This window comes from Sesamum indicum, linkage group LG8 (assembly GCF_000512975.1).
Source record: "Sesamum indicum cultivar Zhongzhi No. 13 linkage group LG8, S_indicum_v1.0, whole genome shotgun sequence".
Taxonomy (NCBI): domain Eukaryota; kingdom Viridiplantae; phylum Streptophyta; class Magnoliopsida; order Lamiales; family Pedaliaceae; genus Sesamum; species Sesamum indicum.
The window spans coordinates 21406740-21429832 of NC_026152.1; the positions used below are offsets into that span (position 1 = coordinate 21406740).

General features: G+C 37.9%; 4 protein-coding genes across 13 annotated transcripts; all 4 read right to left on the reverse strand.

Moving 5' to 3' along the window:
* Positions 191-10509, reverse strand: LOC105169860 (putative receptor-like protein kinase At5g39000). Of its 2 annotated transcripts, none has more exons than XM_011090406.2 (6): positions 7545-10507; positions 6632-6921; positions 1316-1451; positions 1088-1230; positions 842-965; positions 191-756 (listed from the first exon to the last, which is right to left on the reverse strand). In XM_011090406.2, the coding sequence occupies exons 1-6, from the start codon at positions 10279-10281 to the stop codon at positions 404-406; spliced, it is 3783 nt and encodes a 1260-aa protein (XP_011088708.1). In that variant the 5' UTR covers positions 10282-10507; the 3' UTR covers positions 191-403. The 2 variants fall into 2 exon arrangements, with proteins under 2 accessions (XP_011088708.1, XP_011088709.1); XM_011090407.2 differs by having other exon boundaries at positions 650-756; positions 842-880; positions 7545-10509.
* Positions 10754-14947, reverse strand: LOC105169862 (probable galacturonosyltransferase 3). Of its 5 annotated transcripts, none has more exons than XM_011090408.2 (9): positions 14776-14947; positions 14324-14370; positions 14123-14183; positions 13872-13913; positions 13662-13799; positions 13434-13574; positions 13022-13356; positions 11979-12924; positions 10754-11275 (listed from the first exon to the last, which is right to left on the reverse strand). In XM_011090408.2, the coding sequence occupies exons 1-9, from the start codon at positions 14830-14832 to the stop codon at positions 11000-11002; spliced, it is 2043 nt and encodes a 680-aa protein (XP_011088710.1). In that variant the 5' UTR covers positions 14833-14947; the 3' UTR covers positions 10754-10999. The 5 variants fall into 5 exon arrangements, with proteins under 5 accessions (XP_011088710.1, XP_020551855.1, XP_020551857.1 ...); XM_020696196.1 differs by having other exon boundaries at positions 13872-13916; XM_020696198.1 differs by having other exon boundaries at positions 14123-14209; positions 14776-14934.
* Positions 16050-18581, reverse strand: LOC105169863 (probable serine/threonine-protein kinase PIX13). Of its 4 annotated transcripts, XM_011090409.2 has the most exons (8): positions 18396-18581; positions 18119-18208; positions 17931-17987; positions 17521-17846; positions 17255-17390; positions 17012-17154; positions 16769-16892; positions 16050-16678 (listed from the first exon to the last, which is right to left on the reverse strand). In XM_011090409.2, exons 2-8 carry the CDS (start codon positions 18192-18194, stop codon positions 16224-16226), a joined length of 1317 nt encoding a protein of 438 aa, XP_011088711.1. In that variant the 5' UTR covers positions 18195-18208; positions 18396-18581; the 3' UTR covers positions 16050-16223. The 4 variants fall into 4 exon arrangements, with proteins under 4 accessions (XP_011088711.1, XP_020552123.1, XP_020552121.1 ...); XM_020696464.1 differs by lacking the exon at positions 18396-18581 and having other exon boundaries at positions 17521-17852; positions 17940-17987; positions 18119-18389; XM_020696462.1 differs by lacking the exon at positions 18396-18581 and having other exon boundaries at positions 18119-18389.
* Positions 19329-22646, reverse strand: LOC105169930. 2 transcript variants are annotated; one of them, XM_011090483.2, is made up of 3 exons: positions 22475-22646; positions 21573-21766; positions 19329-20715 (listed from the first exon to the last, which is right to left on the reverse strand). In XM_011090483.2, exons 2-3 carry the CDS (start codon positions 21654-21656, stop codon positions 19597-19599), a joined length of 1203 nt encoding a protein of 400 aa, XP_011088785.1. In that variant the 5' UTR covers positions 21657-21766; positions 22475-22646; the 3' UTR covers positions 19329-19596. The 2 variants fall into 2 exon arrangements, with proteins under 2 accessions (XP_011088785.1, XP_020552124.1); XM_020696465.1 differs by having other exon boundaries at positions 21573-21874.

Genomic DNA, 23093 nt, shown 5'->3' on the forward strand with positions numbered 1-23093 from the left:
AATCATATCATAAACACGTTCTATATGGTATCTTGTATTAATAATAATAATAATTGGATATTTTTTTTAAATAACTTTTCAAAGTAAGACATGCAAAATAAAATGTGCTAAAAACATATCTATTGTTTTTGTTTGTTTAATTAATCGATTTTGTAACGTGCTTTAAGGAAGTCCTGTAAGAGTACGTACATACACACAAACATACATGAAAAATTCGTATCATTCAATGACAATATTGTATGTGTTTGCGTGTTGATAGAGACTTCTTCTCCTATGGTAAACAAGATTGACTACAAAAGAAATTTAATTAACTACTTATCAAGTATTGGCCATATCTCGTTCACATATTTTGATGGACATCACATACATAATAATACTCTGCTCAAGCCTTCTCCTCCTGGGGCTAACCAAATCGTACTCTAGGCTGGCTAGCTTTCTCAACAGCTGATGCTGATGAATCAACTCTTTGCAGCGTCTCAGCAATTTCTTGAGCTGATGGTCTCTTCTTTGGGTCATTTTCAACACAATTTAGAGCAAGCTGGCCTATTTGCAACGCGCATCCAATATGATATCTTCCCTCCAGACCCGAATCCATTACCTTCTTTAACTTTCTCATGTTACCTAAATATGGCTTTATCCAATTTAGCAGATCATGTTTTCCAGGTGGTCGATGTGTGTCCAGTACTCGCATCCCTGTCAGCATTTCTACTACCACGATGCCAAACCCATATACATCACTCTTCACGTACAGGTGCCCTGGTTCATAGGAATATATTATGAGTCTCAATATTTTTTCTTGCATAAAAGCTCAAAAAATTTAGAATTATTATAAGCATATTACCTGTTGCCACGTACTCAGGGGCAGCATAGCCATATGTACCTATTACCCGCGTTGTCACATGGGAGTTACCAGGCATTGGCCCCGATTTTGCAAGACCAAAATCAGTTAGCTTAGCATGGTATGACTGAGACTCAAAATTAGACCATGGCAACGTCAGAGAAACATAAACATAATCTAAATAACTTTCTTTTCCTTTAAGGCATAATAACTTTTCTCCTACGTATACATGGGAGCACACGTGGTTACCTCATCAAGCAATATGTTTGCGGTCTTGAAGTCTCTGTAGATAAGTTTTGGATCTAATGTATGCAAGAAAGCAAGACCACGAGCAGCTCCAATTAATATCTTAAGCCTAATATCCCATGGGAGTGGCTCGCTAGCAGAACCCCCTACAGAAAAAGAGGAGGAAATAAACAAACTCAGACGTAACTGCAGGAGAACACATCTGAATCATATTGTTATTCACTCCCTTACTTCTGAAAAGATGCATATCTAAGCTGCCTTTTTGCATGAATTCATACACAAGCATTAGCTCTTTATCCTCCCAACAGCAGCCCAACAGCTTAACCAGATTAGGATGAGAAAGCCTTCCAAGGAAATTCACCTCATTCTGCACATGTTTAATCATGTTGGTATTTGAATCTCAATGGGAACTCCTGCAGTAGTTTCCGATGCCATATGTGCAAGCAATATGATCTACAAACAGTAATTTGTGCGGCTATCTTCTAGTAAGAGCCTTTCTTTCTGATCATTATTTAATTTGAAGAGCACCAGATACTTGTAAGATTACTGAAGAAGATGGGAGATGCGGAGCAAGATAAAAATCATGTTTCTCCATGAACAAGATGTTCATCCTTGTAAAGGGGTGAAGAAACAATAGAAACATACAGGTATCTGAAGATAACTTAACAATCTCTAGCCAAAAGCAAACATGATGAATTTGTGAATCCTCAAAGAGAATGACTTTAATATGCTTAAGGTCAGCTTATACCCAAACACTGGTTTTCAAATTTCCTAATATATAATGCTCAAGGAAATTCGACTTACAAGAATGCCGAATTAAAGAAAGCTAAAGATAAAAACCATCTTTAATGGGAAACGCAATGATGTGTTTTTTATGAAGGTTCTAGTGAAGTGTTGCTGATTCAAAGCTATGCACTAAACTATGTCATCTTTTGTTTTTAATATTCTGCAATATAATGTACTAGAAGTTTGAAAATGTATGTGATATTCCTGAATTTAGACTGCAACTATAGGGAACATATCTCCCTAAATCCTGGAGGTTTGGTAATGACTTCTACTTTTGTATAGAATAAAAACTCACTGCTGCAGAAATGAATTGAGTGAAGTTCCCTATTCCTATTTGAGTTTCTTCTCTAAATGCATACTTAACTTTCCTACAAGTGGTATCAGAGCAATTCTGATCTTTGTGGGACTGTGTGTGCTTGAGAAATTTAAGTGCTTCTTGTGATGGCTACAAGCAGCAGTTTTTCTGCTCCTTCTCCTCCAATCTTAACAGGTGAAAATTATCATGCATGGTCTGTGAAGATGGAAGCATATCTAAGAGGTCTACTACTGTGGGAGGCAGTTGAATCAGATGTTGAAGCTGAGTTGCCAGAGAATCCAACTCTGAATCAGCATAAAGTATATGAAGAAAAGGTCTCCACAAAATATAGAGCCTTAAGCAATCTTCATGCAGCAGTGGATGAGACTATTTTTACGAGGATCATGGCTTGAAAATCAGCCAAACAAGTTTGGGACAAGTTGAAAATTGAGTTCCAAGGCAGTGAAGAAACTAAACGGATGCAGATCTTCAATTTAAGAAAGGAATTTGAGCTTCTCAAGATGAAGGAGACAGAGAATGCGAAAGAGTATATTGACAGAGTTATGAAAGTTGTTAACCGGATAAGGTTGATGGTGAGGATCTTCCTGAAAAAAGGATTGTGGAGAAAGTAATGGTAACTCTTCCAGAAAGATTTGAAGCAAAAATTTCATCACTTGAGAATACTTGGGATTTGTCGCAGCTCAGTCTTCAAGAGCTTGAAAATGCTCTACAAGCTGCTGAGCAGGGAAAAGCTTTTAGAGAAGAAGAAAACTCAACTGAAAGTGCTCTTGTTGCATCTCATAAAACAAAAGCACATATTGATGATGCAAAGAAGGGCTCTCACTCAAAGAAAGGGAAAGAAAAGAAATTTTATCAGAATAACAAAGGGAAGAACAAAAGAGGAAGTTCCCACCTTGTCCTCATTGCAAAAAACACAACCATACAGAAAATTATTGTTGGTTTAGGCCAGGAGTTCAATGCAAAGCCTGCAAACAGTTTGGACATATGGAAAAAGTTTGTCCAAGCAATTTAAACAACCAAAATCAAGCTCAACCTGTCAATGAAGGGCCTGAAGTGCAGGAGGAGAAGCTTTTTGTTGCTGTTGCTGCTGAAAAATGCTCAGTTGCAACTGAAAATCTTGATGCTTGGATTTTGATAGTGGTTACACACACCACATGTCATCAGATTTGAAAAGTTTCAAGTCTTTAGATGAAAAGTAATCTTCAAAGGTGAGACTTGGAAATGGTAGACTTGTGGATGTTAAAGGAAAAGGTGTTGTAACAGTGCAAACCTTTTCGGGTATAAAACTTATTACTGATGTGTTGTTCGTACTTGACATCAAGCAAAATCTTTTAAGTGTTGGCCAATTGTTAGAAAAGAATTATACCATTGAGTTCAAGGATCGAACTTGTGAAACTTATGATCACCTTGACATGAAGCTTTTCTGAATCAGAATGCAAAAATAGGAGTTTTAATCTTGATTTAAAAAATCATGAAGTTGAAGCTTTTGTTGGTATTGAAGCTAATTCTTGTCTTTGGCATAAAAGATTTGGACACACTAATTATGATGCATTGAGATTACTTGAGAAAAGAGAAATGGTAAGTGATTTACCTATTATGAATGTGCCTTCTGGTGTGTTGGCGTATCTCAACTTGGCAAGTTTAGTAGGACTCCGTTTCTAGTTGATCAAGCATGGAGAGCAAATGAAAACATCAATTGGTCCATACTGATGTATGTGGACCTATGAGCATTTCTTCATATGGTGGAAGCAAATACTTCCTTTTATTTATTGATGATTTCACAAGGTACTGTTGGGTTTATTTTCTCAAAAGCAAGTCTGAAGTCTTTGCTATGTTTCTGAAGTTTAAAGCTGAAGCAGAAAATCAAAGTGGTCATTTGATTAAACTTTTGAGGTCCAACAATGGCACAGAATATTCTTCAGCTCAATTTCAGCAATATTTGCAAAAGGCGGGCATCCTCATCAATTTAGAGTCACTTACTCACCTCAAAAAAATGGTGTAAGAGAAAGAAAAAACAGGTCCATTATGAATATGACCAGGTGATTATTATTTGAAAAGCGTTTGCCTAAAAAGCTTTGGGCAGAAGTGGTCAACACTGCTGTCTATCTTCAAAATAGACTTCTAACCAAAGTTATTGATGGAAAAACACCTTATCAAGCCTGGAAAGGTGTTAAACCATCAGTGGCTCATTTAAAAGTTTTCGGAAGTGTGTGTTATGCATATGTTCCTGAAGTGAAAAGGGACAAACTTGATCAGAAATCTGAAATTGGCATTTTTGTTGGGTATAGCGATGTTTCAAAAGGATATAGAACTTGAATCCCAATACTGAAAAGTTTTTTGTGAGCAGAAGTGTCAAATTTGACGAGGACAATGCTTGGAATTGGGAAAGAATGACTGTTTGCTCTTCGAACCAAAGTGCTCATTCAAAAAATATTCATCAAGAAGATGTCACTTCACAGGAGGAAAGCTCAGACGACGAAAATTTTGCTGTAAGAGGTACTCGATCACTCCAAGACATCTATAGTAGATGTAATCTTACTACTCTTGAACCTATGGATGTCACTGAAGCAATGGAGTCTCCACTTTGGAAAACTGCCATGGAGGAGGAGATCAATATGGTTGAAAAAAATGAGTGTTCAAATTGAAACTCAATCCTGATGGCTCCATCAACAAGCACAAAGCAAGATTAGTTGTGCAAGGCTATTCTCAACAACAAGGGATTGATTTCAAAGAGACCTTTGCTCCTGTAGCCAGGTTTGATACTATCAGCTTCTTGCTATTGCTGCTCACAAAGGTTGGGAAGTGTTCCAACTTGATGTGAAATCAGCTTTCCTCAATGGCATTCTCAATGAGCAAATATATATTGAGCAACCAGAGGGATTTGTTGTCAAAGATACTAATGATAAGGTTTATTTACTGAAAAAAAGGCCTTATATGGATTGAAACAAGCCCCTAGAGCATGGTATTCAAAGATTGATAGTTATTTGCTTGACTTGGGTTTTGAAAGAAGCATTAATGAAGCAACACTTATTGTGAAGCAAGTGTGTGCAGAAGAAGTTCTGATTGTTTCATCTATACTGAAGATATTTTTGTCATTAGTAGTGACTCAAACTCTGTTGATGAATTCAAGAGGCAAATGTGCGAAATGTTTGAGATGAATGATCTGGGGTTGATGTGTTATTTCTTGGGAATGGAAGTAACACAAACTACAAAGGTACTTTTAGTTCCCAAAACAAATATGCAGCTGAAATATTGAAGAAGTTTTCTATGGCAAAATGCAAGGTTGTCAGCACCCCAACAGTTCAAGGGCAAAAATTGCAAAAGAATTATGGCACAGGGTCTGTTGATCCTTCCATTCTTAGAAGTATGATAGGGTCCTTGCTGTATCCGTCACAGGACCTGATATTATGTATGCAACAAGTATTCTTTCCAGATTCATGAATGTGCCAACAGAAAGTCATCTTAAAGCTGCTAAAAGAATCCTAAGGTACATTCAAAGCACATTGTCATTTGGTGTGTTCTACAGGAAGTGTTCAACTCTGAAACTTCTTGGCTTCACTAATGTGATTGGGCTAGCTCTTTAGATGATTCAAAAAGCACCTCAGGTTATTGCTTCACTCTTGGTTCAGGTGTTATATGTTGGAGTTCAAATAAACAAGGTTCAATTGCTCAATCTACAGCTGAAGCTGAACATATAGCTACTTCTGTTGCTGTAAATCAAGCTTTATGGCTAGGAAAATCTTGGATGATTTAAAGTTTAATCAAAGTTGTGCAACTGAGATTCTCTCTGACAATAAATCAGCTGTGGCAAACCTGTTTTTCATGGGAAATCCAAGCATATCAAGATCAAGTACCATGCCATCAGGCAAGTTGAAAGAGAAGGTGAAGTTTTGTTGTTGCATTGTCCTACTGAAGAACAAGTTGCTGATATATTTACCAAAGGATTGCACAAAAACAGATTTGAAGAGCTTAGAAACAAACTTGGTGTTGTGCACAGCTTTCGCATCAAGGAGGAGTGATGAAGGTTCTAGTGAAGTGTTGCTAATTCAAAGCTATGCACTAGACTATGTCATCTTTTGTTTTTAATATTTTGTAATATAATGTACTAGAAGTTTGAAAATGTATGTGATATTCCTAAATTTAGGCTGCAACTACAGGGAACATATCTCCCTAAATCCTGGAGGTTTGGTATTGACTTCTACTTTTGTATAGTATAAAAACTCATTGGTGTAGAAATGAATTGAGTGAAGTTTCCTGTTCCTCTTTGAGTTTCTTCTCTAAATGCATACTTAACTTTCCTACAGTTATCCTACTGCACATTCGGTGTTGTTAAAACATCAAACGTGAATGCAAAGTGAAAAAGCACCAAATAGTACTCAATTAAGCAACTCACACTATGTGTAGTAGTCCAATTAAGAAACTTGCAGAAAATAGTTAACAAGTACCTGCCACTCTTCATAACCCTGCAGGCTTTCAGAATTCAACTTCTTAACCGCAATGAGTGATCCACTTCCATTTTTGGTACTGGATTTCCCTTGGAGCAAACCTTTGTAAACCCTCCCAAAGCCACCTTCTCCTAAAACTCTATCATTACTGAAATTTCTAGTGGCGGCCTTCAGTTCTGAGAACGAGAAAATTCTTAAGTTGGGACTCGGAAGCGCCGTTCCACTTATTTTCTTCTCAGTATTAGTGCTGCCTCTTAATGTCATGTTGCCGCTCCTATGTGATATAGGTGCTGCAAAATATAAACTCATCAATTTCAAGACTATGACGAGAGAAAGTGATTATTAACCAGGTTAAATCAGTGAACAAACCCATTTTTACACATTCCTTTTTCTTTTTAATTATGATTAATAATATAGCTGAAATTTGATAGAAATAATAATTATTACATCACGACTGTTGCAATTAAGCACAATACTTTGATTAAGAGTAACAAATGATAAATTTTCCACCAATTCCTGCTTTATCTTGTGAACCACACTTGTTATCACCATTAGTTGGGAAAAATTAGCATATAGCCATGTCAAGACCATCAGTCCTTTCTCCGGCTCTAGCCAACAGAATTTTGAAGTATGAACATCAATCAATTTATTGCTTTAGCTAACCAAGGCTTCAAGTCTTATGGCTAAATTGAAGAAACCTAACTCATAAGTAAAAGGTAAAGATGCACCAATAACAATCCATATTAAGGTTCCCCTGCTGTTTTAGTTTGTGAGTCCTGTGCTAGCTGAACATTTGAATTGCTCAAGATACGAGTTAGACTAACATGGTAGCACCAGGTAATAAATGTGTTAAGATTTTTAACCAACATACAAATACACATATCTCTTAAACTTATTGTAGCAAAATCAATACCTGATACTGAGATGCTGACCAAGCCCTTTCTCTTTGATGGTTTTCCCGTGTTCCAAAATGTATCCCATGGCAGAAGTCGTGATAGCTTGTGCATTGTGGTTTTTCCCCAATCTTTTTTCCCAGCATTGATCATTTTGCTGTTAATTTCTTCTTTTGGGGTAGATGCACCACTTTGAACATTAGAAGAAGCCGTTGTTAGTTGTCTTTGGCTCACTTTACAGATAGTTCTATCACTAAATGGCAAGGGATCGGCAAAACTTGTTATCTCATTAGCTAGCGAAGATTTTGCTTCCTCCTGCTGAGTTTTATCAGTACATGGCATCACACTGTCAGCATCTTTGGTCTCATTAGGTACTGAAGGTTTCGCTTTCTCCTGCTGAGGCAAGACACCAGCAACATTTGTTCTATTGTTTGGTACCAAAGTATTAACATTCTCCTGCTGAGCTTCAGCAGTGAATGGAAAGACATCAGGAACAGTAAATATCTGATTTTGCAACAAAGATTTTGCATTTTCCTGCTGCTCAAGCGCGAATTCAAGGTTTATCACAACATGTGCCATTGTTGGCCGTTTCTTTGGTTCTTCATGCAAGCATCTTTCAGCAACCCTGAGAAATGCCTTGAGGCTATCTTGTGAGATTTCCCCTCTCAGACTTGGATCTACAATCTGATCAACCTCTCCCTTGCTAATGTTATCTCGTGCCCACATGGTTAGACTACGCTTATCCTCTTCAACCCATGGCTCCACTGCTTGTCTCCCACACAATACCTCAAGCAACACCACACCAAAGGAGTATGTGTCACTTTTTGTTGTTAATTTACGAGTTTTAAAATAATCTGGATCAAAGTATCCAAATGTGCCTTTAAGATTCGTGCTAGCTATGCCTCCACTTTCAGTTTTAGCTAAGCCGAAATCTGAAACCTTAGCCACAAAATTTTCATCCAGTAGAACGTTTGAAGCCTTTACATCACGATGTATGATCCCATGGCCAGTGTGAAGATAGTCCAGTCCCCGACCAGCTCCAATGCAAATGCTAAGCCGTTGTTTCCAAGAGAGAGAAGAAAAAATATTGGTCTTCCTAGCAAGTTTGTAGAGATGGTCAGCCAGTGATCCAAATGGAATATACTCGTAAACAAGAATCATTTCCCGATGCTCATTGCAGTAGCCTATGAGGGAGACTAGATTGACATGCCGGAGCTCAGAAAGCATTTCAATCTCTGTCCAAAACTCACGCTTCCCTTGTCTGGAGTTTGATTTTAATCGCTTTATGGCCACAGTTTGTTTCCCTTTATCAACCAACCCCTTGTAGACTTTACCAAATCCTCCCTTTCCGATGACAAATGCCTCATTGAAGTTTTCTGTGGCTGATTGGATCTCAGCCAGTGAAAAGCGACGGCAAAGTCGTTGAGCCCTGGCTGATGGCTTGTTTTCGTCGTCATCGGCAAAGTTAGCCCCCTGATTTTGCTGCAGTATATGAACAATGACGTTTAACAGACAAATTATAGTAATGACGACAGTAGCAATTGAATTTGTGGGACCAAAAAGTCGGAAAGAAATTCGGATGGGGTTGAATGTTGAATCTGGTGTTGGAGGAGGCAACGGACTTGGACTGGCAAGACTATTCTCATGGTTGCTTAACTTGAATATTTCAAACCCTTCAAGAGGACCATGTCCAACTCCAACAGCGAACTCATCACTTTGAGATTGTTGCAGAGAAATGAAGATATCACGTTTACCCTCTCTCTTGTGGCCTTTGATCATCAGCATGTAGTTCTTATACCAAAGGATGCCTTCGGGTGGCCTTGCTTGGAGTATGTCAGCTCTAGTAGAGACAACTATGTGATTAATGAATAGTAGAAAATGGTTGTGGGCGGTCTCTGCAATTCTGAGACCTATCTCACTGAAATGAAGCCTGACCAAGTAACTGAATCCCACATCCACAGATACTTTCCAGATGGTGATATTATTATTATTATTCATCTGTTGTGTTGTCCACTGTAGGAAATCATTTGAATGGCGGTTGACATATAGTCGGTGGACCAATTCAAGTGCGGTAGTGTTATCTATATAGACAAGGGAGTTGGGGGGATTGCCAACAACTTGGACTCCAATATCTCCAGCATGACAGTAAGAAGGGAGTGAGATAATCTCGATGCCATTAATGAAAGCGTAGAAAGAGGGTGTAGGAGAGAAGATTAGGTTGAGGAGGGGTTCATTGTCTTGAATAGTTACACAGAATTCCTTAACAAAAGTGTTGAGAGAAAGAGCATGAGCGGTGGCGGAGGCGCTAAAGTTGGAGAGAAGGGTGAAAGGACCGGCTTCAACAGTGAAAAGGTCGTGAAAGGGTTTAAAAGGGGAAGAGTAAGAAGAGGTGAGGGGGAGGGTGTTGAAGTGAAGACGGATAAATTTCTGACCAGGATTGAGTTGAAAGGTGTAGGAGAATTGAGAAAGAGAGATTCTTGCAGTGTTGTAAGGAACATGGTCGACAGAGAAGGAGGTTGGGGGTTTGGTGCTGAGCCTCTGCCTGTGCCTGTGCCTGTGCCTGAGAGTAGTAATAGTAGTGGATGATCCTCCGTGTATTGTGAAGAAGGAATTAGGGAAGAATACGTCTACATCTGGCAGCCATTCTCTGTCAGTTGAAGACGAAGATGAGCCGCAGTTGATAGAAATATGATGATTAGCTGCTGCTGGAGTTGGTGTAAGTAGTAGAATTAGTAATAGAAGATAGTGTTGCATCATATGTTTTCATCCAACTCCACTGTCCTCAATGGCTCAATTGGTTGGAAGGAGAAGAGAGAAAGAAAGAACCACAGTACCCCTTACGCCGTCTACACACACCACACGCTTCTAACTTCCTTCTTTTTCTTGTATTCACATCTTCTGTACAAGTCGTCCCAACACCTCAACTCCTCCTTCCTTTCTCCATCTCACCTAACGTCAACTTCAACCCCCAACCTTCAATTTCCTTTTCATTTATTTATTATTTATTTTTTCAGTGTAGCAGTTCAATTTTTTCTAATTTTCATATTTTACTTTTATATATACAATATATGCCTGAATATTGAAATTAGTTTAGTCGTATATTTTAATTCGTGAGCTTCTTCAGTCGTTATGATTATAATTTTCTACATGCATAAACTTCCAACTACTTGTCCTGAAAAATGAAAAACGTGTATAAACAAATTAAGTAATTGAAAATTTGACATGAAACTGATTCAAATTTAACCATCCCATAAAATGCATACACAATTTTATATCCGATAGCAACAAGCATCAACATGCTATCTCTGCCAAGGCAATGGACCTCCTGCAAATTCTTTATGCCTATATAAAAACTCCTATTTTCTTTTTCTTATAGGTACTCTTCAATAAGCAAACATTTTGGCCTACCATAATACAGAGCCAACATGTATGTGACATCTCCAAACACTATTTTGCATAAAATGAACATGTGCCATTATTCACTAAGGTTACAAAGTTGCACATAGTAATTATCAAACATGACATATCTGGACCAATAAGATTTGTACTTTGCAATTGCAAGATCCAACCATGGTTTATAATTTCCATTATAATGCACCACAGCAGCATTCTCTATTTCCGTTTGGTTAAGAGCAGGGTCATAGCCCAATCCCAACACATGCCAGCTTCTATCCAGAGGGTAGGTCAAGTTGTAGAAAGTAATCAGCCCTGGGGGCAGCGTCCCAAGTTTCCACAGCGTCCTGTCCTCATTCTGCAATCAAAATTTTCATAAGCATTAGAGCCATCATCTAGCAAGTGATGACCTCACGATAATCAAGACTGTAAGACTTTTGGGTACATGTACTATGACCATATGTCAAATTATTATCTCTCACACTAATAGTTTTGATCAAGAAGCAAGGTAAAGCATGAGATTAATTTGTATAATTTAACCTCATAAAGTAGTAGTGGGAAGAGAATGCAGAGAGATGATGACAATGATCAGGGAGAAAATTAACATCAAGCCTTCCCTACGAAATGTACAACTACTTTGGTTTAAGTTGCAGTAATGGAAGGAAACAATTTTTAGAATTTCCTTGTCTGATTCGCCGAAAAAGAATACATCCCTTGATAAGCATTAGCCTCACAAATCTCCACTGTACATTTTGTCAAAATTCCCTTCTAAAAAGATCACCACAATTATTCACTCAAGGACACACCAGAACAAAACATGTACTGATACTACTATGCAATAAACTAGAGGAGTTGCAGGCTGTCCCATGTGAATCTAAGTAATTATCCAAGAGCAGGGTGTACAATAGGCGGTCATTAACCCTTACCAGAAATTATGTTCTATATTGTAGTAAAATGCATGGACAAAAGAAATGCAGCAACTATAGTAATATCCAGCAAATAATTTTTTTTCAGACAGCACCAAAGAGAAGGGGAAAGATCAGAGTCAGATGGTTTAATACCATGTCTTGCCAATGATGATAGATTCCAGTAATGTCACGTTTCCGCCACTCCCTCAAATCAAAGATATTCATGCCAAATGCCCAGCCACAAGCATTTGGATCAAAATTCTCAGATATCTTCGGATTAGAAAAGTTGAGATACTTGTCAAACCTATGGAAGCTCTCCTTGCAGGTTTCAACAGCACCATTCACCATCCCTTGCAGATTAACAGACCATAAAGGTGTCAGATCCTTCTGAACAACAATGTCGTCATCCAGAAACAATACCTTATCCAGCTTTGGGTATACTTCAGGGAGGTAAAATCTAAGGTGATTAAGCATGGACAAGTATTTTGGATTCCTGTATTTAAGATTGTCAGAGCCGGCTGTAAGGGATGATGTTTGATGTGCCTTGAAATAGTATTCTATCATTCGTGCAGATTCAAGCTGACGCAGGACAGGACAGTATGAAGAATTGAGCCAAGTAAACTCATCCACATTCTGGACTTGAATTGTTGCACCAGCGGGAGCATTTACAAGAAACCACATTCTCATAGCTGCAAAGTTCAGCTTATCAGTGACTATATGGAAGACATGCTTCTCAGGCTCTTTTGCATGTAGAACTGTTGAGTTCACGACAACAGATGTTGCTAGTACATTATCAGAAAAGATGGCATAATGGTACAACAGTGTATCCTCGAGTTTCTCTTTGTTAGGGAAATCTTTCTCTTCATAATTATATAGGTAATAGTCTGTTGTGAGAACCAATGGAATGCAATGCAACGGTCTGGGGACAGTTTTTGCATCCAACTGTATCAAAAACGAGCTCTTTTTCTTCATCAATTGTACATTAGTCTCACTGGACTGAAGCATGACCCTCAACTTTCTTGCTATCGAAACACAATCGTACAACTGGTCCTTGGCTGCAGCGAGAACGTGACCCATGGCTTTCGCTTGATCAATCGCACTGATGCAAACAAAGGAAGAAAAGGAATAAATAATGCTGTACAAGATCCTAAAGCTAACATCTTATTAAATTTACCAGAGAACTGATGTAGCAAGACCTTGGATGAAGTTCAGCATCAGTAATAGCTTCTCCGATAGCAAGTTGACTTTCTCTAGAATGTTTGATTAAGGAATCATAAAGCACAGTCTCATTCTTAGACTTAGCAATTGCTGCATAAGCTTTGGCCATTATGATTTGATCTCGCATAAGTTTAACTGTGGAATCAGAGTTGGGATTTTCATATTCTTTCCTCCATATACTGTATTTGCCCCTTATAGTGGTATCGAGCTCCCTTGCTTGTTCAATTGCTGCTTCTTGCATCCGGTCGTCCATCTCCTTGTCTTGTTTGATCAGATCTGCTGCTCGCCTCTCTCTCCTTTCCCTTCGAAGTCTCTGAAGTATGAGAAGTAGTTATTACATCGGACCATCTAAGAAATATACCATCTGGATAAGCAGATTACACATTTCACCTGTCTCTTAAGTTTCACAGGATGCACGGGAGATGCTTGTGCCTCAGGTGTTTCATCTCCAGATTGATGATCATTATTAGAATCATTATCAGTGTTTCTAGAGCTCCTTTTAGGTTGAAATGGGTCGTCTACTATCTGTGACTGGAAATGAATGGAATGTGTGAGTGAACTAGAACCACCATATTGGAACAAGTTAACTCATAACTGTGATATAGTGTGGCAGGTTACCAGCGAACTCCTTGATTGATCACGTCTGCCCTCGCCAGGGCTTTTCCATACCCAAGATGCTGATAGGTCCCTAGACCTCACGCTCCTAACTTGAACAGCACCAGAAGGGTCACTGTATGTTACCATTATGTCAATCTCCTGCATAAAGTAGGTAAACATACCCAGTGTTACTCTCATCGCTTCCATGAAATGAAGAAAGAAAGTCATTACCTTTCCATCAGGACGAGCAGTAGAAGTGATGTTGCTTTGATCCTGCTAACCAATTGTTTAGTACGATCGGACGAAGCATCAATATTTGCAATGTTTAGCACAATAAAAGTGAACCATCATTTTTTGCATTAAATAAAAGCAAAAGATCAGCTTAGAGACGCAAATTTTGTTCATTGAGGCATAATTCCTTTGTTCAGAGTTTGAATATTGAGGAAGCACATTTCAACCCGCAGAATCAATGAAATAAATACCTGTCTGTTAATACAGCGTGGACAGTCATACAGTGGGGTACTCATTTTCCATTCTTTTTTCCTGGAAAAGGAGGAGAAGAGCGGAGGCTGAGATGCAAAAGATCAAATGATCAATCTTGAGACCATAAATACAATTGGCCACAGGCAAACATACTGAGTGCTAAAGAAGCTATAGGTTGAGAGAAAAATGAATCAACTTACACTGCATATGTATGTGACATCCTGACTGCGGAAGCATGATTCAGTCCCTGCATCAATATGCTATGTAAGACAACTCGCAAATAATAAGAACATTGGCAAGATCCTCATATATAGTGGTAACGACCTTAAGAATATTTCAAAGCTCCACTAGAGTAGAACAGAAAATGGAAAAGGATAGAGATAAATAAGCAATGAAGCTTAAACTAAAGATGGGATAGGGATAGGGATGGGTTTTATATTGGGTTGAGCAATAAATGAAGAAAAGGAGAGCAAGTTTTGGGTGAGAACTGAAGGTTTGGTGAGGAGAGTCGAAGAACATCAAAGACTCCATTATAATGCAAGGGGGAGGTGTGATGGGAAGCAGATCTATGTCCGTTTTCCATGAAGTGAATTCAGAAACGGGAAAGGAAAATGAGAGAAAGGGGGAGGGGGTGATTGTGAATATGAATTACCAAGAAAAACAAGATCCCGACAAGGAATGCAGACACCAATGGTGCTGAAGATCTCATCGTACTACACTCACTCAAGAACTCTCTCTCTCTTCAGCGTAAGCGGGAACCACAACCCTAAACTCTTTCATCCTCCTCCTCCTCCCCCTTTTTTAGTTTTAATTTTAAAACAATTTCTAAGGTTTCTGCCTATGTATTATTGTATGTATCTTGTCGCGGCAATTCTCATTGGCCCCTTCACTTGCTAATTCTTTCTTTTTTATTTATTATTTTTCTCTATTAATTTATAATCACTCTCTCATATATACATTTCAATACGAATGATTATTGAGAATTGCACTTTTGGTTCCTCATATCACGACCCAGATTGATGCAACTTTTTTCTCATAATTTAGGGGTTAGTAATTTTTTTTATATTGATAATTTATTCATTTATGATATTATATACTTTTTATCTTATAATTTATGGACTTAGTAAATTCGAATTAAATATACTAAATTCACAAATTGTGATACCAAAAATACAATTTTTTTTTTTAGTAATTAACATAATAGGTAAATTACAATGACCTTTCCCGATATTTGGTACAATTACGAATATTTACTTATTGTTTGAAATATTACAAATACCCCTCTCATTTTTTATGAAATTATGTAATTTTTGGATGGATGTATAAAATTGTCAATTTTGTTGTTATTGTATTTTTAAAAAATAAAAAAAATTAGATGGGATGGATGAAAAAATTCTAAAAGGTATCAAAAAGTTATCTACTTAATCCATAAAAAAAATTAAAAATTTTAAAAAATAAATAAAATTATAATTTTTAATCCACCAAGGCATTCTGGACAATTCACTACAAAAATATATAAAAACCTAACGGATTGAGTTAATTGTTAGACGACTGTCAAAATCAGAGAGTATTGATAATTTTTCAAATAACGAATAAAAAATTTATAATTATGCCAAATTTTAAGAGAAGTACCAACATAATAATGGTGGTAGTAGTTTGATGGTTGTGTTGAGTTGGCAACAGAAGATTTTGTGGTGATTCATTTTCATTGTGAGTGATAGTGGTGTTGTTACAAACACAGAATTAGGAATTATGATATGTAGTAATGACTGCAATTGAAAAATCAAATGTATATTAATAACTCCATCCAATCCACATCATCATCATGCTATTACCACCCCACCCCATGCAATGCAGCATTATTATTAGAATAATTATTTTTTGCATTCCCACGTCCAGCTTCAACTCTGTCTTCAATAACATTTCTTGGGTTCAAAATCTCACCAAATCATTAGAATTTCCTGAATATACAAACCAATAACTATCTTTACATCAACCATCAAACTCATTAACAGATTCTCTACTCTTTTTCATTCTATCTGCCAATAAATAATACAACTACTTCACGCCATCTTACAACATTGATCGAAATGACTGGCATTATGAGCGCTGTGGCAGTGGATATGCTCGATTACCCTCCTGCCTCGGATGAAGTGGAGAACGATACTGCAGAGGTAGAGGCTGCTGTCCACGCCGATGATTCACTGTCTGATAACTAGAATGTACCCTGCGCTCTCTAGGCCTCTCATTAGCAGAATCAATTCTTTCCAGTGTTTCCACTATTTCTTGCATTGAGGGTCTGTTTTTAGGTTCATTTTCCAGGCAATTCAAAGCAAGCTGAGCTATTTGTAGTGCAGATTTTGACGGATATCTTCCCTCCAGCCGCAAATCCATAATGTTCTTTAGTTTCCTCCTGTCTGATAAATGTGGCTTGATCCAATCAACCAGATTATGCTGTCCAGATGGACGATTTGTGTCGAGTGCTCGTAACCCTGTCAGCATTTCTACTAAGACGACACCAAAACCATACACATCACTTTTCACATACAAGTGCCCTGGTGGATAAGAATGCTATTATTAGAATATGACCACATTGTCCATTATTCTTTCTGTATAGAAACTCAAAAGAGTTGGCATATTTTTACCTGTTGCGACGTACTCAGGGGCAGCATACCCGTATGTCCCCATAACCTGTGTTGTTACATGGGATCTACTAGCTGTTGGACCCATTTTTGCTAGGCCAAAGTCAGATATCTTGGCATGGTATGACTGAAAACAAAACGCCAATGTTAGAATAATCAGAATATCTATGTATATAAGTTAAGAATCTATGTCCACAAGTGATGCGGGAAAGGGTAATAGAAGCAGAGCGCAAGTCGCGAGCTTACTCCATCCAGCAGTATGTTTGAGGCCTTGAAGTCTCTGTATATAACTTTTCTATCTGATGCATGCAAGAAAGCAAGACCACGAGCTGCTCCAATTAATATCTTAAGCCTAATATCCCACGGAAGTGGCTGAGCAGCAGAACCCCCTGGAAATATGCGAGAAAGATGTGTAATCCAGCACAAAACTGCAAAAGTATATGTCTGTGCTGCTGATATCTGCATAGTATGTATTATATAATCCCTTACTTCCAAAAAGATGGTTCTCTAAGCTGCCTTTTTGCATGAATTCATAGACAAGCAACAACTCTTTATCCTCCCAACAGTAGCCCAACAGTTTAACCAGATTTGGATGAGAAAGTCTTCCAAGGAAATTCACCTCAGACTGCAAGTATAAATAAAAACCAAAAAAGAAGAAAAAGTTTTTCATGATGCTTTTAATGAATGCTCACTGCTCAACCTCAGACAGCAACCAAGTATGGAATTGAAAACAAGAATAAATAAATAAATAAGACCTGCCACTCCTGAAAGCCCTGCATGCTTTCAGAATTCAACTTCTTGACAGCAATGACGGATGATCCATTCCCAGCAGCTCTGGCAGAGGATTTGTCGTCGAGCCACCCCTTGTACACTTTGCCAAAACCACCTTCTCCCAGCACCGTATCACTTCTGAAATTTCTTGTGGCGGCCTTGAGTTCTGAAAAAGAGAAAATCCTTAAATTGGGGTGGGGCAACATATGCCCGGCGGGGGTGGGAGTGGGACTCCCCTCATTAGTGCTTCCACCACTTTGGGCGGAGAATCTGCTGTTCCCAGAAATAGTGCTGCTGCTGCTGCTGCTGCCGCTGGCGGGGGGGGGGTGGGAGTGGGACTCCCCTCATTAGTGCTTCCACCACTTTGGGCGGAGAATCTGCTGTTCCCAGAAGCTGCCGCTGGAGGTGGAGGTGGAGGAAGTGGTGTTGCTAGTGGCCTGCGATGCTGCCACTGGGGAAAGATAAATAGAGTCAATTCATCAAAGTCTTGATTGAGAGAAGAGAAATCAAGAAAAAGTATGAGTAATCAATGAATCAATCGTCCTGGGAAAAGAAAAAGGGTTGTTGAACTTGAGTGCATACCTGAACTGAATTGATCAGTAGATGATGATGATGGGGTATGATGGAGAGAGGCACAAATACTGGAGCAGATCCCCATGACTTACTGACTAGCTAATACACACACACAGACACAATCAGAAGCAAAAACAAAGCACTTTGTCTTAACAAACAGAAGAACGTCGGCAGCTACAAAGAAAATCAATCAAACTCATAGTCATCATTCATCATTCATTCACAACACATCCATACACATATCCCTTTCCTTTTCCTTGCGACTTCTTTTTCTTTGTTGACTGACCTTGCTATAATACCCACTCGGTGGTATTCCCTTGGTTTGAATTCTTCTTCTTCTTTAGCAAGTGGGAGTTTAATTTTTTATTTTTGAATTAAGAACCTTTGAATGAAAAGTTGTGTGATATGAATGAGATTGAGTTTTTGGAAGAGAGAGAGAGAGAGAGTGAGGACCCAGTCAGCCAGTGATGGTTCCGTAATGCGAATGGGGATGAAGCCAAAATCTTAAACAAAAGTCAAGTCAAAACAGCGTGGTGGTGTTCACAAAGAAAATTGAAGGAATGCCCGCCAGTCACCGTCGACTACTTTTATATTATTTATTTATTTGTTCATGTAGAAATATCAATGCTGTGTTTAATTGAATGAATGCATTTTCATTTTAATTCTATCCCGCTTTGCTTCTCTTTTCTTTTTCTCTCCTCTTTGTAGTAAATAAACAAGGAATGGAAAGTGTACATCTAGTCTCTAGATGATGATGTAGTAGTAGTAGCGTATGCCTCACTTAATTTCAATAATAATTTACAAGATGATGGTGTGAAGGAAACAGCACCCACGAAATTTCTTCTCAGTTTTGAATATTTTTTCAGTTCTCTTCCTACTTTTCTTGATTTGTTTCTTTTCTCCAAAAAAAGAAAAGAACAATGTTGAAGTTAATGGGATTTAGAACATGGATCAAGCAATCCATGGCATTGGCATCCAACTGAAATAGTTGCTCCACGTTTCTCCAAGTCCCAAGTGTTTTAGAATCATTTACAAGGTGAATGCAAGTGATCATCTCTGTCCAGTATATGTAAGAAGGTACACTTGCAATAACTGAGAAATATGATGAGAGGGATTAGTGTTGAAATATGAGACAATCTATTAATACTTACAGTTTTCTGGTTTCAATTGGAAGGAATAATTCCATGCAAATGCCCAGAAACGGAAAACTCAGTAAAGATAGGAGAAGATGATAGCAATTAACAAGAAACTTAAAATCTGTACCAATATACACCACATGTTTGGCCTACTTAAGGCCCTCCCACTTTTCGAGTATCCAAGACACACAATTGTACATAAACTGATTCCAGCAACAGCAGCAATCCTGTACCTCCAGAAAGAATAGAAGTATGATTTGAGGGGAAATTTTTAAAAAAAAAAAAGAAAAAGAAAGAAAGAAAAGATCATCAACATCCACTTAATCCACTCTGGAATACACAAAAATATGATCAGAAAGGAAATCCTTTATTCAAGTTCTTCTTCGAGGACTCTGCTAATCGTCTAATACATTTTGCATTCTTAAAGGTTGTCATCAATTCTTCAGCTACACTCTCAGGGTGACAAGTGATAAATGCTGATACAAACCGCTTATTCGACATCCTCAATGCTCTCAACAACGCAGGTCCCTTAATCTGAGGAACAATTCCCATATCTTCTATTTTACATGCCAGCTGGAAACGTGGTTTTAAGACAGTTTCCAAATTAAAGTATGGCAGGAATATGTTTCGAAGTACCACATTGGCTGATAACCTCATTGTGCCCAGTATAAAAGTCATGTGTCTCTGAACTTTATCAATGGATAGTGTCAAAACAAGTGGAGAACGTCCAATAAGACCAAATATCTCATCCTCCAAAAGCCCATATTTCTCCATGTTCATCACCTTTTCACGGATGGTTTCTATGCGAGATATGGCAAAGAGGGAAACCACATGTTTATACATTTTGGATTCCTTTGAGACTCCAGTTTTACGGATGTAATCAATCTTCTCATCATCCAGGGTAGTTCGTGGAATCAAAGTGGGTCGAGACAGAAGCACAGTGATCAGGTCCCCTTTGCTAAGTCCCATCGATTCGTATATGGCAATGACAGGTTTGACTTTGTTGTGGAAGTCATAGGTAAGAAGAGAAGGATTGCGTACAATAGCCTTGACTAGGACCTGCCTTGATCCAAACAACGCCTCAAGATATTCAAGGCGTTCATTCAACCAGACATTGATTTTGCAGTTGAGAAAGCGGGGACGACAATGTACCATTCTCACAAGGTCAGTGGATTTGATGCCCAAGTGAGAAAGTATTTCAAGCTTGGACTGAAGGATCTGAATATCCATTTTACGTAAAGATGGACGTCGCTCAAAAATCCTGGATATATCACTCTCACTACAACCCCATTCTCTGAAAACACCAGCTGAGTCTTTAGTTTTTTCTCCAACACTAGCTAAATCTTGTAGACTTTCACAAGCTGTGGTACTGAAAAGGCTAGACTTTATAATGTAGGAAGGTGAACTGAAGGGCAATAACTCAAAATTTGGAAAGCCGATACCATCAGTCTTCTGCAGTTGATGTAGGCCCTGTAATTAATAACGACATAAATAACAGTTATTTATAAACCACTTCCAATGTAATATGTGAGAGCCAGAACCATTGGCATGTAATATACCATGAGACTGCAATAACAGTTGGGAAAAAGTAATAGGTAAAGAAGGAGACAAAGAACCAGCTATTCAAATCAAGTTCCAACATTTCTAATAGGTTCATGCCTGATTATCTTGTTCAAATATTAGTAGTAAAAGAGAGGCAGAATGAGGAATGGTTTCATAGAGCAACATACCATAAACTTAGGTGTCTAAGAAGCAAACGACTTGATACACAAACAAATCTTTAGTGCAGATACTTGAGTCCTAAGAAGGGAAACAACTGGTTTCCAAGTAAGGCCAAGTTCCAGGAGGAGGAGGAGAACAATTGGTTTATATTATCTCAGTTCAGATGCTTCTTTTTAATTGTTAAGACGGGGAAAAGATGTTCCATTTTTGCATTGCAAAAAGATATCATACATCCCCGTTGATGCAAAGTTAAGAGGAACATATATAGTCAATCCGAAAGATGAGAAATTCCTAGCAAACCCACTTGTCACACTGGGAGTCGGTAGAAATCATGGTTTCTTATTCTTTTGATTGTAATTAGGAGAAAAATATAATTACAAAGAAACTAGATTAAGCATCCACCATAATCAATGAACCTAGTAGCAAACAAACATGAAATTCTCGGAAATAAAACATAAGAAGCCCACAACTAAAAGAAATAGAAAAATTAAACAGAGCATGATTCACAAACTTTGAAATTTTAAAAAGTGAGGAACATTAGGAATTATGAGTCATTGTCGAAGAACAGACCCCCGCACAAAAACATGAAGTAGAAAGGAACTCACAGTAGAGAAAGAAGTGAAAAAACGGGAGGTGTGGTTGGGCAAGCGGCGAGCAGCACCTCTGTTAAGGACGTGCAAGAATACCATTTATTTAGGCAACAGACAGCTCAAATAACAGAGAGAAGGAGGTTGGGTAGTTGTGCTGCTCAAGTAAAAGGAGCGGGTGTTGCGGTTGCGGTTGCTCCTTTACTCTGCATCTGCAAGTGAAAATGGGTTTTGAGTCGCCGTTGGACGACAAAAACTGCGTGTGAGATCAGTTGTCGTGCAAAATGGGCTGCCAAATATTCAATCAGTTCATATCTACCCTGCAGCCCACACCAACTGTAAGGTTGTGGTTACTTGAGGGTGAGGGAATAATGTTTATGTATTGTTTAGTTTAAATATAGGCCTAATAATCTAAGCATTGATTTAGTGTCAAGGCCCACCACAACTTATGGGTGTCCAATTCAGGAAAATTGTTTTTCTTATTTGAAGCTGTAAATAGTAAATAGTAAATAGTAAATAGTAGTGATTATGATCGAATCCAGAAAGAATTTGATTTTACTTTTAGATTAAATTCTTGAATAAGATGAGAAAGAGGTGTGTTGTTGATACTAAAATCAACAAACTAAAATTGATAAATATAAAGAGGAAAATAAATATGATCCAACTTAATTCATTCTATTGTTGATCATTAATTAATGTGAAAATATCATTCATCCACAGTACAAATAAAAAAAAAATTGGGCATATGGTCATTGGTTTAAGAATATTGTGATGTTAATTTTTCAAAGCTAAATATACCAACTATTGTTGATACTGTGATGTATTGATTAATAATGCTACCAGTTATTTCCTTTCTGGAAAAAGGAAAGCTCCTATATAAAATTGAAGCAAAGAATGCAATTTATAAGAGAGCAAAGTACCTATTTAATGGAGAAGACTGGTGGAGAGAGCTCTGCCGCCGGTTGGAGAGTGGAGGAGGTCGCCCGTCGGCTCGGCGTTGTCGTATCTGTTCTGCTGCTGCGCCTGCGTTCTTTTCTTTCTTCCGCTGGTTCTTTCTTTTCTTTTCTTTCTCTTAGTCTGACTCTCTATTCTAATTCTATCTATATTTTATATTTTATTTAATATATTATTTAAAAAATTGGTTATTCTGTTCGATTCGAGCAAAAATCGAACCAAATCGATTTTTTTTTTTTAAAAAAGAACCAGTAGCCAAACAGAAATTTTGGATTTGATTTTCGATCGATTCGACCGGTTTAACCAGCGTATGCCTCACTTAATTTCAATAAAAATTTACAAGATGATGGTGTGAAGGAAACAACACCCACGGAATTTCTTCTCAGTTTTGAATATTTTTTTAGTTTTCTCTTCCTACTTCCTTTGATTTGCTTTTTTTGCTTCTTTTTTTCAAAAAAAGAAAAGAAAATCCATGGCATTGGCATCCAACTGAAATACTTGCTCCACGTTTCTCCAAGTCCCAAGTGTATTAGAATCATTTTTATAAGTTGTGGATTGCATATAACTAATATCAGGAGGTTCTTC

Bases quoted from the DNA above. Each gene is read 5' to 3' on its own strand.
- LOC105169860 (XM_011090406.2), bottom strand. From the start codon at position 10,281: ATGATGCAACACTATCTTCTATTACTAATTCTACTACTTACACCAACT. The intron at 1,452-6,631 runs GTACTTGTTAAC...AAACATGTGCAG, and splicing joins AGGGTTATGAAGAGTGGCAG to AATGAGGTGAATTTCCTTGG. The intron at 966-1,087 runs GTAACCACGTGT...TTTGAGTCTCAG, and splicing joins CAAACATATTGCTTGATGAG to TCATACCATGCTAAGCTAAC.
- LOC105169862 (XM_020696196.1), bottom strand. From the start codon at position 14,832: ATGAGATCTTCAGCACCATTGGTGTCTGCATTCCTTGTCGGGATCTTG. The intron at 13,917-14,122 runs GTATTTATTTCA...ACAATTGGTTAG, and splicing joins CACGCTGTATTAACAGACAG to CAGGATCAAAGCAACATCAC. The intron at 12,925-13,021 runs GTCTTGCTACAT...TGTTTGCATCAG, and splicing joins GATGCTGAACTTCATCCAAG to TGCGATTGATCAAGCGAAAG.
- LOC105169930 (XM_011090483.2), bottom strand. From the start codon at position 21,656: ATGGTATTCTTGCACGTCCTTAACAGAGGTGCTGCTCGCCGCTTGCCC. The intron at 20,716-21,572 runs GTGAGTTCCTTT...TATTAATTACAG, and splicing joins TTTTCACTTCTTTCTCTACT to GGCCTACATCAACTGCAGAA.
- LOC105169863 (XM_011090409.2), bottom strand. From the start codon at position 18,194: ATGGGGATCTGCTCCAGTATTTGTGCCTCTCTCCATCATACCCCATCA. The intron at 17,391-17,520 runs GTCTTATTTATT...TTATACTTGCAG, and splicing joins AGGGCTTTCAGGAGTGGCAG to TCTGAGGTGAATTTCCTTGG. The intron at 17,155-17,254 runs GTAAGGGATTAT...GCATATTTCCAG, and splicing joins AGAGAACCATCTTTTTGGAA to GGGGTTCTGCTGCTCAGCCA.